This window comes from Pelmatolapia mariae, linkage group LG13 (genome assembly GCF_036321145.2).
Source record: "Pelmatolapia mariae isolate MD_Pm_ZW linkage group LG13, Pm_UMD_F_2, whole genome shotgun sequence".
In the NCBI taxonomy this organism is placed as follows: Eukaryota; Metazoa; Chordata; class Actinopteri; order Cichliformes; family Cichlidae; genus Pelmatolapia; species Pelmatolapia mariae.
In genome coordinates, this window is record NC_086238.1 from 12,508,116 (window position 1) to 12,527,388 (window position 19,273).

Here is a 19,273-nt window from a genome sequence, read left to right on the forward strand (position 1 = left end):
ACATTTTGGCAGCGTGGACCCTCGTAGCGTGATAAACTCATTTAAAGAAGCCGGAATAAAGAGAGAGCAGCGTGGGTCCGGGGAGGGTGAAGGGGCTCTCAAGTCTGGCAGACAGGCCTGACTCCCGCAAAGGGCCTTTTCTCCTGCTCAGCAGCCCCCCAAAAACTCTTATCTTCCTAAACAGCAGTGCAGCAGTGCCAGTCATGCCCGGATATCTCCGCTTTTATGTCCGCGTTATATTCTCATAAAATCTGTTTGCATGCATTGAAATTCAGGCAGCTGCATTTAGTAAGCAAAGCAATATTTTCTCATGAGACGTTACATACAAACTTAAAAAGTAAGGTTATAGCTAGTTAACGAAAGCAAAACATAAGAATTTATATAGTCCTTTACTCGGATATAAGATAAATGCAGATCGTGGATATTTGTTTGCAGATTAAATGCGAGCAATAAAGCGCCAGTGGTTCTTCGGTGCATTATTACCAGCATCTGTAAATTCAGTGTAAAAGCCCACAAGCCTGCAACTGTGACTTTACTTTTTAAAAAGCCTTTTTATATGCAGATCAGCACCGGGCTGGTTCTGCGGTCATGGAAAGGATTCCTCAGCATTTTTTTTTTCTTGTCATCCAGCTGAGAGCATTTCTGGCCCAGATGAAACAAGCCGGGTGGAGTGTGGTTTTCATCGTACAAATATTTTCATTATCTCACATTCTTGGCGTCACGGATCGGGTCGGAATAACACGTTCACCGGTGTCTGCTTTGAATTATGCCCACCCAAGGGTGTCAGAAACAACACGGACCTAAGATTAATTACACCAGACTACAGGCGAACAACGCTTTATAGATTCACATAAGCACAGTGTCGTTAGATAACTTTTACTAACTGAAGCAAAAAGAAAACACAAATTATTTATAAGCTTATTTAGTACTCGTTTAGGCCACATTAGTATTTTATGCTATTATTTATTTATTCCAAAAACTGGGCTTTCGGATTCTTGAGACTGTATTTAAAGTTTAAGAAAAGTGAGCTAACCAATCAGATTTATCAATTTTAGCACGTGATGCGTTTACGTTCATCTAAGGAAGACTGTCAAGATAGTTATTGCTAAAGCTACTAAACTCTTTATCCGACAAACCAACACCGAAAAATAATAACAGTTTGAAATCTTGGCTTGACGACTGAATCTTCCGCCATATCAATTACATTTAAAACTTTAAAGTTTTTTTTTCTTCCTAAATTGGTAATTTTATGTTTCTAGCATGTCACAAACGAAGACGGAAGTTGGCTAGAGGCACTGCTCTCGCGTCGCTTGAGCCGTCTCCGATTCTCCGTGTTTTGAGGCTGCAGAAATGGTCGTGCTAAGAGGAATCCCCTCTGTTTTATCACCTGAACTTCTGTATGCTCTCGCTAAAATGGGCCACGGGGATGAACTGGGTATGATAATTACACGCACACAGAGCTGCTAACAGCAGTGACCTGTATACCCTCTGCTTGTAGGCATGCTGCACACTGCTGTGCTAATCTGAGTTTATGTCAACACCACGTAAAAAGGATCATTAACCTGTAGCTACACGGCACAGTTACAGAGATTTTACTCACTCTTCATGAAGTCACTCACTCGTTTAATTATTTTCAGTGCTTGCTGATGCTAATTTCCCAGCATCTTCTATTTGTGCATGTGGCCCAAAGGAGATAAGGGCTGATGGTATGTAAATACACCTGCCTATAAAAAAATAAATGTGTGTGTGTGTGTCCTTCAAGTTTATCGTTCAGACTGTGTCTAACCTTTATGCAGGGTTGGGGATCCCACGGCTTATGGAGGCTGTTTTGAAGCTTTTGCCCCTGGACACCTATGTCCCCTCTCCGGTACTGCGCTAAAGCATCTGCATAGACCTTCTTTCGTTTTTGTGCCTGACTGTTTAATATTTGGTTCATATCATGTACAATCTGTACACAGGCTGCAGTTATGGATCTAGTAGATAGTGACAAGCAGAGAGGTTTAGCTGTGCCTGTGTGGGACACCTACGAACAGCTCTTGAGCCAGGCAGGCTCTCAGGTAAGACAACCCGTTCACCCTGTTATTAAGTGAAACAAAATGAGTGTGTGTTCATTTGATTTGTGACTCTCTGTGTGCTGATTTCTGTTTATATACAGGTTTCTCTTGAGAAGGTGGAAAGGTTTGCTTTCTATGAACGAGCCAAGAAGGCCTACGCTGTTGTGGCAACAGGGTTGGTGTATTTTCTCTGCCTTCATTTGAGTCTAGGAACAGCTAGATTGAGTTGCATTGCTAAAAGTGCACTTCTATGTTTCAACATCAAGTGTAGAAATTGTTCCGTTTGTAAAAAAGAAAGAAAAAGATGTTCCGTGCTAGAAATCATGCTCATGATTTATTTGTCAGTTGTTGCAGTTTTTCTTTTTGTTTTTTCCATAAATTAGCAAACCTACAGCATCATGAATCAAGAAATGTCTCATCTCGATAATCAGATTGTTGCACTGGTTTTAATCGCTTCATTGTCATGAACAAATCTGGATATCATTGCAGAGGTCTGGAGCTAGTTTAATTATGGAGATTATGGTCTGCACGCTAAAGTTTAAAATCAACACAAAAGGATGTTTTCTTTTTCACATTTTCTCTTTATGATTTTCCTCAGGGAGACAGCTCTGTATGGTAACCTGATACTGAAGAAGGGGGTCATTCCTGCTGAGCAGCTACAGTGACATGCACGCACACACATTTTGAACACATTTGATGATTTCAGTTTTTAATTTCTGTTGTTTTGTGATATTAGGCACTAATTGAATTCTTTACAGTCAAAATCATCATATTTTGTGAATTCATATGCATTTTTTTCAAATCTGTAATCACTGCTGTAAATACAATCTATATTTTTATAACTGATTTCTGCTTTATATGTTTATATCAATAAATAAATGAAACACAGTCTCTGATGGGAGTGTTTACAGTATCTTTATCATCAAGATGCATATGAGCGACACAGATTTAGGTGTTCTTGCTTAGTGAAGCTTTAAGGCAGTGTAATTGAATCAAATGAAGCGCTTGATTTTTTTAAATTTTGTTTTTACTCAGTTGCAGCTACATGAACTTAAATGATAAAGAGCTGAGTTGTTGGAGGATCAGCGATGGTAGATCATATCCAGATCTTCCTCTGGCTCAGTGTGCTTCTGAGGTGGAAAATTGACAGGATAGGCAGCTCTGATCTTGTCCTGGTGAAAGACGGGCCTGACTGGTTGTTTGTGGTACACAGCATCCATGTCCTCCTCAGGCTCAAGGTGAACCCTGGCCTGACTTTTAACCGCCATCTGAGGTATCAGCGGCTCAGCCTGGACAACAGGGGGGACATCCAATTTTTGGTTTCGACCTCTGAGGAGATTAAATGTTGAGGGATGGTACAGCTCATCCAGGTCTTCCTCAGCCTTCAGATATTTTTTCTCCTGTCCGCTGCCTCTCATACTCTTCCAGATCTTCATGTTGGGGTCAATATCATAGTGGGTCCTATCCATATCCTCAGGAGGCTCAACTGCCATTGCCCAGGATGGCCTACCTCTCTCATCTATAGACCTGAAATGAGTATCACACACCATTTGTTTTTATCAGTCTAAGCAAACATGAGAACCTTTATTTTAGTTTAAGAAACTTCAACTCACATGACAGCTTTCTGGAAGACTTCATCTGAAAGTTTATTCTGAGAGAAGAGCACAAATAATACAGGATTACGATTCAAATAAATACTATTAACCATAAAAACATCTTTAAAGGTAACAGTAAAGCTGATTTATTTCAAGAAGTAATATATACATACCCATGGCTTTGCTGTGATGCCAAGTATCAGCGAAACACAGACGATTAGAGAAATCCTACCAGGGGAACCAATTTAGGTTAATTGCTAGATTTCAACTTCATACTTCATAAACACAGATCCCTGTCAACTTACAAAAACAACTCATCTAATCTATAAGCATTAAAAACCAGCTAAACCTTTGAAGAGATTTCTCACCTGAACATGGTGCGTCTTCGTGCTGGCAGCTCAGTGTTTGGAACAAGATTGCCTTTTGATCACCTGCTACTGAAACGAAGGACCAAAGATCTATCTATAAACCTGCTGTCCCGACCTTTGTATCCTCCAAGTGCCAGCTGTAACTAACTTATCATTTCTAATCTCGCCTGTGTTTTGTGATGGTGCCATTAAAATTCCTCTTTCTGTCAAAGTGTCAAAGTACACTCCACGTATCTGAGCAGAATATGTCAAATGTAAAATGTTTTTCTTATTTATATCATCCTGTATTTTTCTTTGTTTTCATTTAAAAAAGTTATCCTTATCACAGTTATGCAAACACAGCTAAAATATGTAATAAATATACAATATTGTAATTACATTTGATGCAATTATATCCCTTATCAAGGCTGTAAAGTTCCTTGTCTTTATTACTGAGAGTAAGAGATAAACTTTATTATCATGCAGCAGTAGTTTCTCCAAGTTCTATACAACAACGGTATCTAACCTCAGTAACTATGGTATATATGACTGTATATATGTCAGCTAGTTAGCAGCAAACACCAGTGGATTACCCTTTCTTTCTGTACTCGGTTACATTTGCAGCAATGAATTAAATGCAGTTTTCTATCTGACCATCATATCTTCGCTGGTGATGAGTTCGGAGCTCATCTGCTGTCACTGTGTGCAGAAAGACGGTAACAAATCACACACATATTCATCTATAAAATCATTCTCAGTGAACTGCCAGCACATTTTACCACTGGTAGTTTTAACTCAATACACTCACACAGTTGCACACTGCATTCTCCACAGAGTTTGGTTTTCCTGCTCTCTGTTTTAATAATCATTTTATTACATATTTTCATCGTTTCTCTCTCATTGGGTTTAATGCCCTGCTGTGTATCACAACTGTGTAACATCAGGAATTGCTCACTGAAATATCTCAACTATTCTGAGAACTGTCATGAAGTGCTGTGAAGATATTTATGATCCTCTGCTGATGAAGCCTAATGACTAGCACCACCATCAGGTTGCCATTTGTAGTTTTGATTGAAATGTCTCCACAGTGTCATGCACTGCCATAAAATCTGATAATCTTTGCAATGTAATGATGTGATCCCTTTCCTGACATTTGTAACGAGATCAGGTTCTATTTGAGTTTGTCCAATATTTTGGTTTATTCCTGTAAAACAATGACCTCCACCTCATGCACAGCCCTGTTTTGTGTTCATCTCATATATTACATTGGTAAGTATACAGTAATTAGGGTACAATGAGACTCTTGAGCATTCTCCATGTCTTTCAAATAATTATTCTTACACACATATAGACCTGATTTACTTGTCCGTCCTTTTTTGTGTTCAACTTACAGGGTTGAGAGTCAAAGTGCAATGAGTTGATTATCTGGTCTGATATCACGCCACTAACGCATCTATAAATGTGCAGATAAATTACTGTATTTTCATTCATCGGTTGAACTTAATTAGCTCAGATTTGTTCTCATATTGAAAACATTCTGCGCGCTATAAACATTCCCCCTCTATTATGGATGATGAATTTAAGATCTCAGCTACGTCACTTAGGCTGACTGTAAATAAGAAGGACAGGCAACCTAATCCTAAGATTAGTTTGTAAGCTCAAAAAACACAACACAGTGGCTTGAGCTCAGCTTCCATCTTTTGAGAAAAATCTTATGATAAGAGACCTCGTGTTCCTTTTTCCTTAGGATTCCTCCATTGCTATCAATCTGCCTGGGTGCAAAACATCCGTAGATGGTGTGCAGCTGCTAAGATCATGCATGAATTTTGAATAAACTGAGGGGACGTGTTTCCTGCATCCCCTAAAAATCTGCACTTACTTACTTACTTATAGGCTATAAGATACAATAATACACAATAGCCTTTTTGAATAAGTGTATATCACTGCAGGACCCGCAATCCAAATACTGGTCCTACTTTAAATCCTGAGTGTGGATTTTACATTACACATATGTAAAATCAAGTTTGACATATGTATAATGTTACAGTGCCACAAAGCAAAAAAAAAAATGCACACACTTCCCATACCAGGCTTACTTTCATGAGAACTTACCCAGATTCAGACGGCGTCCTATTGTGTACAGCTTTAATCATTTAAAAAGACTAATCACCCTTCACATGCACATCCACTGTAGGAGGACAGATTGGAGGCAGATGATAGGTCTGTGATCTTAGTGCCAGGCACCACAGACACTGAATCATCTACGAGTTTGTCAGCTCTTCATGCCAAGATCTTATCATACTGCAAAACTGCGTCGGAATAAAACATTCATTCATTCATGTTTGATGCATGACTGAGTTGTTTACATTACAACTCAATTCTGAATTGCTGCTTTATGATATGCAAACTCTGGGATTTATGTTAAACATCTGTAAGTTGAAGCACACAACCGTCATTTTACTCAATCAGCTTACCCCTGAGGAATATAAGTTAATTTCAGCTCAGTGTTTTAGCATTTCTGGCAGTGCCTCCGTCAAACTGCCGTCGTGTCTCTTCGCTAAATGTCTTTCACTGTTCATCATGGCAGCAGGGGACCCATTAAGTTAACCCAAGTTAATATTTTCTCATGCCAACAGGATTCAGCGTAATGTACAGGAGCTGTAAGATACAACACAAACTTCCTGTTCGGTTTAGGGGACGGCTCCAGCATGTCGGCAATCTCGATCAGATTCATGTGTCCAATATTACGAGACAGTCTGGCTTGACTAGCCCCCGCTGAGTGGTCTGCTTCTTTACTAAAACAAGCCTTAAGCAAGCAAATACCAGACATCTTTGAAGGTACTTATTGTAAATCTGTCTTTAAAAATAGTTTAGAACCTCCCAAAATAAACTCAACAGGAAGAAATGACTGCTCTAACCTTATGCCGAAAAACATTAGGCTGTTGTGTTAAAGAGAAATCAACTGAAGTGAAGGTAAGTCATTAAGAAGGCACTCTTTTCCTACTATAGTCTTTTGACAAAAAACAAAGCCACATTATGTTTGCACCAACAAGTTGATTTCCAAAGAGATATTAACCAAAATCTGGCATATCACAGCATGATGGAAAAGGTGTTCTGAAAAAATTAAGGAAACTTATCAAGTAGAGGACAAAAGGAGACGTGGCAGGCCTACAAAAAAAATGTCTACGGCAGATAAAAACATGGTGCAGGCTCTGTCATGTTTTGGGGCTGCAACTCAGCCAGTGGTGTTGGGGATGTTTCCAAAATTGATTGAATTATGAACACAGAAAAGGGCCATCAGATTTTGATCTACCATGCAATATCATCTGGAAAGTATCTGATTGGCAACCGCTATGTTTTTCAGCATAACAATGATCCCAAACAAACTGCCAATGCAGTAAAATTATACCTGAATAGAAAAGCGCACAGTGGAACACACAGTCATGGATTGGCCTCCCCAGAGCCTGGACATTAACATTTGAATGTCCTTCACCAAGCCTGAAGAACCATCCATGTTAACAAAAGGCCAAAAGGCCAAAAAACCTCTCGTAGAACGTTCAGGCTGTTTTTAGGAATAAATGTGGTGGTACCAAATATTCACTTTCAAGCTGGTTAGATTTGTAAAGAACCCTCCTTAGTATGACATTCTGGCGTACCAGCTTTAGTGTCTACATATGCATGTTAGAGTAAATTGCATTTTTTTGTTTAGCTTGTTCCAAGCTAAACAAAAATAAATAATGATGACAGATCTTTGGACAGCACAGCAGATAAAGATATTTTCTCATATTTGGATAGTAAATGTGAAGCTACTAGGAGATGGTCTAACTTAGCATGAAGACTAAAGAGAGAGTAAAACCACCTACTTGGTTCTTCCTTGTTAATACACAAACTGTTTTACTTAGAACAACTTTAAGTATGCATGCTATGATAACCTAGCTGTACTCATCTGGACCATGGTGCTAATAAGAATTTACTATTCCTTTAGATAAGATAAGATCTGGTCTTGAAAGTGATATATATATATATATATATATATATATATATATATATATATATATATATATATATATATATACATATATATATATATATATATATATATATATATATATATATATATATATATATATATATATATATATATATATATGTAGAGAGAGAGAGAGAGAGAGAGAGATGTCAATGTCTATGAAAAACATACAGTACTTGCTATTTATAATCTGGACATACATGCATGCATGTTAATGATCAGACATTAAGGCCTGCACATGTGATCTCATAGAAACCACACCTTAAGACATCCAAAGGAGTCTTGAAGGTGAGCTCTGATGAGTATAGTGCGATGCAGCTCTTACCCATCTGCCCCTTATTCCCTGCACATACTCATCAAACATTTCTACGTGAAACCCAGAGGCAACCAGCAATGGACCAACCACAGGACAGTGCCCTCTGAACTTCTAACAGTCCTACAGGTTTAAAAATAATCTGATCCTTTTTATGAGTAAGTGGTGCATCACTCAACCCATCAAGGTGCTGCAGTGCTTTTAATCTGTGTTTTGAACTGAAGTTTACAATCAGTGGGATTAGCTGAAAAGTTCGGGGAGGTTGTTTTTCAGAGCAACACTTAATGTAAATCTGTGTGGCAAAAATGTGTGAGCTTTGAATTATATGCATATATTTCTAAGTCATTTATTTTAAAACATGCAAAAAAAATTATGCAATTAAAAGGAATAGTAGCTAAAAAAACAACAACAAATTACCTTTGTAAAACAACAAACTATCAGCTGCAACCGAGGCTAATTTTCTTACAGACTAACTAATTCCATGTGCTTTTCATGCTGATGCATAATAAGATATCCAGTGTGGAATGTTTGGACCTTATCAAAATGAATTTTTATTGGTATTCTCTGATAGTGAACTCTCAGGGTTGCTCCCCTGCATTTAATTCTGTAACCACTTTCTTTCTCTCCAGGCTCAAAGAAAAGCAGTTATTATTCAGTAAAACCAGAAGTCTCATCGAAATTGTGAAATCCACATTATTAATCATTTTGATAAGATAATAACTGCACATAACCTTATACTTTACCTGCATTTGTGCAGTAAAGAACTTCATGTTGAAGCAAAACCAGCATAAAAGATGTTTAAATGCTGGTTTCATCTGCCAAGTGCATGATTGTTTTCCTCTTCCTGTCACTCAGAGATGTATAAATGTGTGAGTATGTGAATGACAAGCATTTAAGTAAATGTAAAAGCAACAATGAAGACCAGAGCGAATAGGAGTTGTCAGTAAGCAAAGGCTGATGCCAATAAACTGTGAAACACACAGTCACACAGTGTTTTTGCACAAAATGCTACAAGCGAGCCAAGAATAAATTGCCTGTCTGTAACTGTTTAAACGCAGCATTAAGTCATGATTTATTCCCGTAATTCTGGGATAGAAAACATGCTGCAAATGTTGCAGCCTGCAGCAATTTACGAGGGAAACCACCAAAATGAATATTTGACAAAACTCCCATTTTAAATTAAATGATCATTGCATCATGCAGCTTAATGTTTGACTCACTTGTTGCATGACCTGTATAAGTGTGTATATAAGACTACTGCATGCAGGAATGATGCATAGCTAGAAAGATCAATATATCATTCCAGCTTTTAGTCCTGGCTCCGCCCTGAAACCAATAACAGCCCATTACCACTTAGACTTTCGTGAATGCAGCTGTCATGTTTCTACTTGACTCAAAGTGGCATCTTCATCAAGATGTCTTCACTGCTGAAGAAACAAATAGGGAACACAAGATTTAACAGGTGGCAATCAGCTGGAGACATCAGACTCCACACTAGACCTCAGCACATTATGTATCGCTGTTTGAAAGCAAATGGAAACAGAAAAGTCACTCTCCCTGCCCACACTAAAACAATCATCAGCAACAAAACCTCATCATCAGCGTCATTACTATAAGTAAATCCCATAAAGGTTGTCCCGGAGCGCAGGGCTGTATTTGAGGCTAACCACCCCTCTGTCTTTACACGCAGCCTTCCGTCATATCCCCCTGCATTCACAACATTTAGGAAAGCTGGGGTTTTCTAAATAACTAAAATTAACTCAATGATCTACAATTAACTTAATTGATGCTTCACCAACACTCATTAAACACACATCAGACATCTCACGGCGGATTTTTCTTGCACGAATTACAGGGTTGGGGGAAGGACCTCCATGGAAGAGGGGAGGCGAATGTGAAGTGTAGTGACGGGTTGGGTGACCGGGGAAAGGGGGGGCGGGAGTTATGAAGAATTAGCCACCCATCTGTGCAACAGTTACACAAGCATTATTTCTTTGACACTGCCTTTAACATTGTGAGTGCTTAATAAACCATTTCCTCATGAACAGATGGGATTTCATTTTTTTTTGTAACCAGAGCCAGTCAGTCTGGGGCCCTGATCCACCTGACTATCTGGCTCCACAGGTAATGCCTGAAACTGTTTTCCAGCAACAATAGGACTGACGACAGTTGAGGTAGACGAGGGGAGATGCACCAGAATCTGCACAGCTCCACAGAAGACAAACAAAACAATCTGTTATGTAACTGATGACAGAAGAGTGGGAAGCTCATTGTTCAGGAGGAGACGCAGAGGAATGGCTAACCTCTTTTTGTCCAGGGCAGGTAATCTGAAAAGCTGATCTGACCATCTGCATGAAAGATGTCCTTAGCTGTGCCAGCTGCCTGTGCTGACTCAGAGCCATCACACTGCTGTGACAATGTGTGTCACCTCCATGAAAATAATAGACTATAATGAGAAGGAAATCTCAGGTGGTCTTTCTGTTTTTCTCTCTCACACAGCCCTCCTCCTCCTTCCCTCAATCACACCCCTCACAAACTCAGTAAACATATGGGAGCTGTTAAACTAAGTTTAATGGCTATTTACTGTGTTTTGTTCGCTTCTCATTAAAGAGATTTTCCACTCAAAGAGAACTAATGTTTTGGAAAACACATCATGCCAACACTTGGCACATCTGGCTTATTTCAGTAATTAAGAAACCGACCTTCTAACGAAAGAAAGAAAAAAAGGGGGGAAACAGAAACCGTAAGTAAAGACATTCAGTTTCAGGTTCACAGCTGTTATCTTTACCTAGCATTAGATTTACTTTAAACATGTGGTAATGACTTCAGGGCAGCTATAGTCACCTTTTAAGTTGATATGTCCAGCACTCACTGACTCAGTCATTCTACTTTTAGCTCAACAAATATGTGATAAATTATCTGCCATGTCCAGCCACTACTTGCTAACAAATGGTAACATCTGGACTGAAAAATGAAGCCAGCAGATTTGGTAAAAACTGCAGTTTTTCTGATTTCTCCTTGAGGCTAGAGCTAAAATCAGCTCCATAGACACCTATAGCAAAATGCTCAGTTGTATAAATATTGTAAAAATAAAACTGTTTAGCCTTTTTTTTTTAATAGTAAGAGTTTGGTGTCTTTAGCAAATTTTCTCCTTTCATGAGCAGTATTTTTTAGCTCCTTACACTTAATTAAGGCCTAAAGTGATCATGATCAGGGGGTGTTTTCACTCATGTGCGAATGCCAGCACAGGTGCTAACTGACTGCTAGAGTTTGCCAACCTCGACTTCGACTGTGTGCTGCTTGGAGCAATTTAATGCAATTGTCTACCATAATAATATCAAACAGCCTGTAGTTAATGGTAATATCAGCCACTTTAATGGTCTCTTTTCCAGTTTTGGTGAAGGGGGAGTCTAATATTGTATTTGTTATTTATGTGTCTGCAGGCATTCAGTGTACGGTTACCTTGATAACCAGGCTTGCTTGCAATAGCTGTTAATTTAGCAATTCACTCACTCAACCAAATCAAGCTGGCAAAGGCCAAAATGCCACTGCCTCAAAACAGATCTTCACAAACGAGGCGATGTCATGGCACTTTTGCCCATCGTTTATATACAGTCTATAGTTGCTACCTGTGTTTCCTACCATTTAGAAGCAAACAGAGAGTTTTCTTATGTCAGTGAAAGTTGTACATCAAGCTCAAATTCCACTCCAGGGTTGTTTTCCACTACTGGTGACCTCAGGAGCAATCGTGGTATTCATAAATAAAAATAAAACAAACTTATTATAGATGCTTTAGCAATCAAGAGGCCCACACAATGCAATTTAAAGACATCTCCTCTTCCAGCTTGCATTGTTATGTGAAAGCAGAGATCATTCATGCCAGAAAATTAAAAGGCCTTGAGAGCTGAGTATCAACCATGAAACACAAAAGCCTCGCCCCCTCCCCTTCTACCCCTGTTCCAGTCGCTGAATGACTCCTCACTGGAGTCCACTGCAGCCCTAGCTGCCAGCTGGAATACCCCTAACCTTTAACCTCTGACCTCCAGCCCCACAGAATTTATCACAGAGCCATCAGTCGAATGAACTCAGAGGGGAGCACATCCTTGTTTAAAACGTTGTCAGGAGGTGAAGGGCGTGCAGGTGTTAACAGAGAATACAGGTGTTCCAGATGTTCATTACGCTGCCCTCACCACTGTATATTTAATCCAGAAATCCTCTCTGTGTCTGTCACACGGGTCTGAATTTGCGTGTATCTGAGGTTGCGTGTCACGACCTAATCTGTCCCGATGCTCCCGGGTTAAGGAAAGGATCCTGCTGTTCCTTGATGGAAAGCCTTCTGCTACAGAAAGATCCAGTTACAAGAGCACCGCGCTTTCATCCTTATTAAAGAAACATGTGCCCACTCTGAGCAGTTATGTCAGTGGATGAAACTTTGTATGCTTTCTACTTTTATGTTTTTTCCCTGAGAACATTTTACACAAATATGGTCGGTGCATACACCCACAAGAAGAAATATCCATGTTAGCCTATGAGAATATTTAAAAGTTAATACAAGAGTGCTATTAGTGAAAGTGTTTCTAACAGTAGTGATTTCCCCAGTGATGTAGAAGGTCAAGGTGATTCAGTTAATCAGCATCCATTACTTACAGCTAACTAGAGCGCTACTTTAACAGCTGTTTTTATAATTCTGCTTGAATTCTGCTTAAATCTTTAGAGAGATCAGTTTTTTCTTAAGTGTGAGTATTTAATAAAGTATTAATTTCATCAATATATATATACTTTTTCCTTTTTATTTTGTTTATTTTATTATTGCATTATTGTTTTTTTTTAACTGTATCACAAAGACAATCTGTGATCAGATTTGAGGAATCTTGCACATGCAATGCATTATTGCACTGCATTGCTCACCCTCTGTATCTTTTATAGTAGGCTCCATTCATTGCAAAGTGTGCAAAGTTGCTCATTACACATCATTCAGTAAACTCTCGCCACAGTCAGACGATGTGAGTCAGACCTCCGATTCAACTCCACCAGTAGACGTTCACTTGACAGTGATGACTGCCTCCTTGATGTCTATCTCTGTAGTTTGCAGCCACCGTGCTCCCTGACCTCGGCTCCCAGACCCCGGTTTGTTCCCACGCTGTGCCCTGTGGAAAGTCTGGCTCCAGCCTTTTCAAACCATAATTGCATACCTGCAGAACGCAGACAACAGCAGAGCAAATACAGACACAGCTTAAAAGGGAACGAGGTTACCAGCAGAGATATGTGATAGCTTTCTGACACGTACTTTCTGCTGTATTTAACTCATTTTACAGGTCAGCGCTGTAAATAAGGCACTGATTCTTGCACCAGTTACTCCAAATTCCACCAGGCCAACACATATAACAGCTCACTGTTGCACATGTAAGAGATAAGATTATTGCTGTTGGACATGTTTAACTAATGCAAATGAAAGTAGCTACAGATAGTGTATAGTCAAACAGTTTGAGGGCAGATATGGGGGGTAGTACTATGGAAAGAAGTGCAGATGCCATACAAGAAGACATGCTGCATTGTTGTTTATGCTCTTTTATGTTACATTGCTGAAGATAAGATTATGGAAGTTATACGAAGCTGCAAAAAGCTACAAAATAGCCTTTTCTGTTCCATTTATTAAAATTTTATTCACTGTTTAATTTTGTGAAGTTGTAGAGGTTTGACATACATGATCTATGTATATCTTCTTTTTTTTTCTTGGTGTCTTTCTCACAGTGAATCACATGAAATGATGTGGAAAAGGTCTAAGCTCGAGAACTCAAACAAGCCTTTAATAGGTAGCCCGAGCAGAATTAAGGGCCACAGACGTGCTGTGTGTACTGGTCTGCAGGGAACTTTTAGGGGATTTTTTTGAGCCAAATTTTGCATGTCATATCAGCATAAGTTACAGCAGTAAAATTGTGTTCCACAGCATGCGGTACACCTCTGGCTCACAATATTTTTATCTAAATGGGGCACAAACTCTCTGCAGTTAGTTCATAACATAGAATTGCATGTATTCAAAGATCTGACACAAGAAATTAACTGGAGAGATTAAACGCAGAAGTCAGAGCTTAATAAACTCACACAACAGTGATGTTCACTGTGTCCTAACACAAGACAAATCTCACAAAAGAGGGTTAAAATTACATTGTTGGTTTACATAGCCCTCTGAACTTATCCCTGAGGAAAGACATGTTCCAGAATGGGATTTAACTAATGTCTCTAAATCACTCCCAGCTGGCCTGACTGCAGGAAATGCTCCTTTCTTCTCAAAAACTCCAAGCAAATGCTACATGAAGCATGGTGCATTCATGAGTGTGTCTTTCCTCAGAACTTACACTGAACTGTCTGTCCTGGATGTCATAGCATTTAACGCCTTCCAGGGCGGCGGTCACAGCCTGTCTCTGTCAGTGTGGTTGGCCCTCTGCAGTGCCATGAGAGCGCCCCCATTCACTGCTTAACCTTTCAAAAGTGGTCGACTAACTTCAGAAGGAAAGAAAAATCCCGGCTTAAGATGGCAACAACTGGCGTAAGGTCAGCCACACAGTGACTAAAGGGTGTGAACGGGTATTTAAAGGGTCTAAGAGACACTGGAGCGGGCTTTGGTCTCATGCTTGTGAAAGCAGTTTAGTGTAGAGTCAAACAGCCCGGGGCCAGCAATAACAGAGTGGAACTGATTAGAGGAGGAGAAGGAAGGAGGGAGAAAGAGGAAAACAAGAGAGTAAAATGAGACAGGGACTGATAGCATCTTCTTAACCAACATAATTACATTAGACAGTTAAAGGCTTCAGATGGTGGTGTGTTTAAAATCTCATGTGAAATGTAAACAATAGCAAAAGATGATGCTGTAGAAATATTTCCTTAATTTGGACTACGAGTTTGTGTTATGGGAATAATTAAAATAACAATAACTGTATCTCAATCTGCCTACTTACTTCATCTTACTGCTTGAAATCATGAATTATTCTAAAGGAAAGCCTGTAATGAAACTGAGTACTTTGCACAGATTCATAGAGAGGCAATGCAATCTAGGCAAAAAAGAGAGCTCTGTGAGATCAAGAAATTAGCCTTAGAGATCTTATTTATTTATTGGATTTTTTGCATGGTCTTTTCCTCTCCTTTAGTCCTCCTGTTTAGCCCTTTGCTTTTAAACCCTCAGTCCACTTCTCACCATCGCCAACTCTTCATATGTCAGTGAAAGCTGTTGCTAATAAAAGTTAGAGAGCAAACTATGAAAAGGAGGTGCAAGGGAGAGGAGGGAGGCGCATTCTTTCTTGTCTGCTTTGCCCCTGGCAAAAGGGAGTCCCCAGTGCTCTGGGACAGGACTGAAGGGGAGGGAGGGGGTTAAGAGAGGGGAGGTGCGCATAGGAGTGTCACCTCCATCACCCCAGGACATGGAAAAAACATTCAGTTTCATCAAACTTCAAAAGAACAGCAATTACATAGGAGACACGGGATGGCAGGACATCCCTGCACGGCGGTGGCGAAGCTGCGGGGAAAGAACCACGCCTTCAGAAACTTAAAAAGAGGGGACTCATCCCAGCCTCTCTTCTCTCATCACCTCTCCTCGACATGGCTATAAGCAACACTAAAGCAGCACCCCAATAGCTCATCTCCATCTTCTCTGTGTCCAGAGAAGGCGGCCATTGTGTGCCCGTTCCTCTTTCCCCAAGTCAGTTTCCTATTGAGGCTCTGAAAAGGCCTTAGAGGGGCCCTGTTTTGGCTGTGCAGCTCACCTGCAGAGGGGAAACTATGGGTCTATTCTAAAGCCCAGCAGCTGCCAGGGCAGAGAGGCTGGCACCCAGTGGGAGAGAGAATAGCGGCCGCAGAGTCTTTCAATATGAAGCCACTTAGTAACAGAAGGCATGTGCCAAGCTTGCAAAGCCAGAATGAAGAGTCATCCTTTGGAGTTCACCAAATATCAGAGAAGAATTAGACCCATCTCCTTTTTGCTCGCTTTTGCCATTATCCACTGCGTCCTAACTTTGTCTTGCCTTGCTGTTTATAGAATAATAATCCACAGGTAGTGGGAGAAAGAGAGCCGGGGTGCAGCAGACTAGAGGTGAGTAGGTTTATTTGGAAAATGCAGATCAACAGGTGGGACAGTGGAGTAAGAAAAACAGCTACATTGGTAAATGCATGAGACAACAGGGCTACCAAACGGCTCTGAAGGGCTGAATTTCCTTGCCCTGTGACAGATCGAGCTATGATGCCGCTGTGAAGATCCCAGCGGCTGCAGTCCTGTGAAGAAGCCTTCACCACACAAAGCCCCTTTTCTGTCAGCAGGCTAGCTCCCACACTGGCGCTAATTTACGATGCCCTCACAGCAATTTCCACAGTCAGAGAAGTTCAATTGTGTTTTCCAGCTCATTAAGCATCAGCACAACAAAGCTTTCATCTTCTCCTTCATCTACTTCATCCCACTCTTCACTCCCCACATTTATCCTGCTGTCAGCTAATCTGCCTCTTTCACCAAGCATCCAACCTAAAGAGTGCAGGTAAAATAGGCATCTGTATTTACTGCTATTTGTCTATGCCCTTGAGTTTTGTTAGTTTAAAGCACGGCCGCAACTCTAAAGACTCCCCTCATACTTGCGTAGGGAGAATTTAATGGTTGTTTATTCAGGGGCCTCCGCTGTGCCCTCCCATCCCTTTCAGAGCTTCATGAGACGACGTGGACTCTATTGTAATCTCAGAAGAATCAGCTTGGCTTATTTGTTCAGGCTGTCACTGCACTGAGATCACAAACACACACTCAAATTCCAGTTAGTGCACTAAATATCTTTTAACTAAACTATATTTAGTTAAAAGAGACTGCTGAAGTACAGTAGTGGCATTTTTCTTAAAGTTAGAGATGCACACATGTGACCAGATAGAGAGAGCAAATGGCACAAAAGAGGCCCCGAGTAATGGCTAGCATCACATTTCACCTGAATTTTGAAATGTAATCATTTACTCTCATAATCAAAATATATACAGTGCTGTGCAAAAGTCTTGAGCCACCCCTAATCCAAATCATATAAAGCAAATACAGAGTTTTAAACAATTTTAACAGTCAATATTTGGTTGACCACCTTTATTCTTCAGCACAGCTAGAACTCTTTCAGACAAGCTTTCTAGTCATTTCTTTGAGTAGTCATCAGGAATAGTTCTCCAGGCTTCTTGAACTACATCCAAAGCTCATTTTTGGGTGGATTTGTCTGCGTTTTGTTCCGTTTTCTATCAAGATGATCCCACACTGCTTCAGTAATATTGACGGTCGGGTTCTGGGAAGACAAAATTAATATGTGTGTGTCTATCCACGTGTGCTTTTACTGCACTCGTAGTGTGTTTCGGATCACTGTCATCCTGAAAAATGAAGGTGTTGCCAATCAGATGCTTTCCAGATGGTGTTGCGTGGTGGATCAAAATCTGACAGGATTTTCTACTTTGTCCTTAGTCCTCAAATTTTAGTTTATCCAAGCCATGCCGTGTCAACTCTGAGCCCAATACTGATATAAATAAGCCAAACAACAACACTGAAACATTCTCTCAAATCATTTGTTATTTGACTAAACAGCCATTTAAACTACAAGAATTTTTATATCTCAGTATGACTAAAGGTTAGTAAATCAAATAAAAATTTCTAAAATAATAGGTTGACTATCTTTAGAATTAAGATTTAAATTTACAAAGGAGGAAAATGGCATCTAATATTTAAAAAATTACTATCTTTGCCACACAGTTAGACATTGTGGAAAATCCATGTATTTAGTCAGTACAAAGACTTGGGAACAGCTGGCTTAGCAGTGCCCAAAAGTGACAAAATAGTTTACCAGTACTGCTAAACAATTAACTAAACCACTGCATGATTTTTGTTTTGTTTTGTTTATTGTGCAGAATTAAATTGTGGGTGAAAAAACGCATTGTATTTGGCAGATTATGGGACATTTTTCCTGCTGAATGTCTCAGTGGGCTGCCCATCTCTCAACAGGTGCTGCTGTGTGATTTATTGCAGTTTAAGTGGTCACAGCATGTTGCACTGCAGCTGCCATCACGTCAGCGGTTTTTGGAAGAAGATTGTTGGAAATCTTTGGCCGAATTTACAAATCGTCAGCGGCACTTTTACACAAATTGGTGCACTATTTTCATTTTCCAGAAAGCCTAGGCCAGCTGTCTTCGCTATTGTCTCCCATTGTGTTGTGGTCTGACTTCACTCTGCAGTGAGGAGGAAAGAGGAAACTGATGCTGAGGCAGACACATTTGCAAGGTCTTAACACTGCATAAAGACTTGCAATGTACAGGATCATAGCGGATCGTATTCTGTGGTAACAACCACTCACTTTACCCCAAAACGGCTCAAATTACTATGAGAACATAGAAGGCCCTCTGTGTCCCTCTGTGAAATGCTTCTCTCAGGCACGTCTTTAGTAGTTTAATTGTTTTTCTCTGTATTTTAAGACACTGCATTTGGGAAAATGTACCTCTGGTTGTCTGTTTTGGTCAGGTTTCCCTTGCTACTATTAGTCTTCCTATTGCTTCTGTGGTGCACCCTAACAATAATCATGCCTATATCTGCCATCATAGCCAAACAATACCATAATTTGACATCCCGAGCATCTGTTAGTGGGTCATTTTCCAACATCATCATCTTTGTCATTATCATCCCTGAGTGCAAGCTGCCATCTGAGTCCCCCCTCCTGCTCTCAGCGCCATCCCTGAGCTCACTCTGTAACCCCTGGCTCGCTCCAGGCCCAGAGAAGGTGTCCGGTTCCCTATATACCCCTCCATTTCTCCCAAACTGCAACAATACAGCAACTCTATCTCTGTGTTCACCTGTTAGCACCTGGCACCACGTCCACATCAGCCAAAGGCTTCTGCTCATCCCTGTCAGACACCATGTGGGACTCGCCTTCCTGTCACCAAACCCAATATCC

General features: G+C 40.2%; 1 protein-coding gene across 1 annotated transcript; it reads left to right on the forward strand.

Moving 5' to 3' along the window:
- Window positions 1–1,279: 1,279 nt before the first annotated feature.
- Window positions 1,280–2,942, forward strand: fuom (fucose mutarotase). Its single transcript, XM_063490922.1, has 6 exons — window positions 1,280–1,435; window positions 1,638–1,706; window positions 1,797–1,867; window positions 1,959–2,057; window positions 2,156–2,229; window positions 2,653–2,942. The coding sequence occupies exons 1-6, from the start codon at window positions 1,351–1,353 to the stop codon at window positions 2,717–2,719; spliced, it is 465 nt and encodes a 154-aa protein (XP_063346992.1). The 5' UTR covers window positions 1,280–1,350; the 3' UTR covers window positions 2,720–2,942.
- Window positions 2,943–19,273: the final 16,331 nt, after the last annotated feature.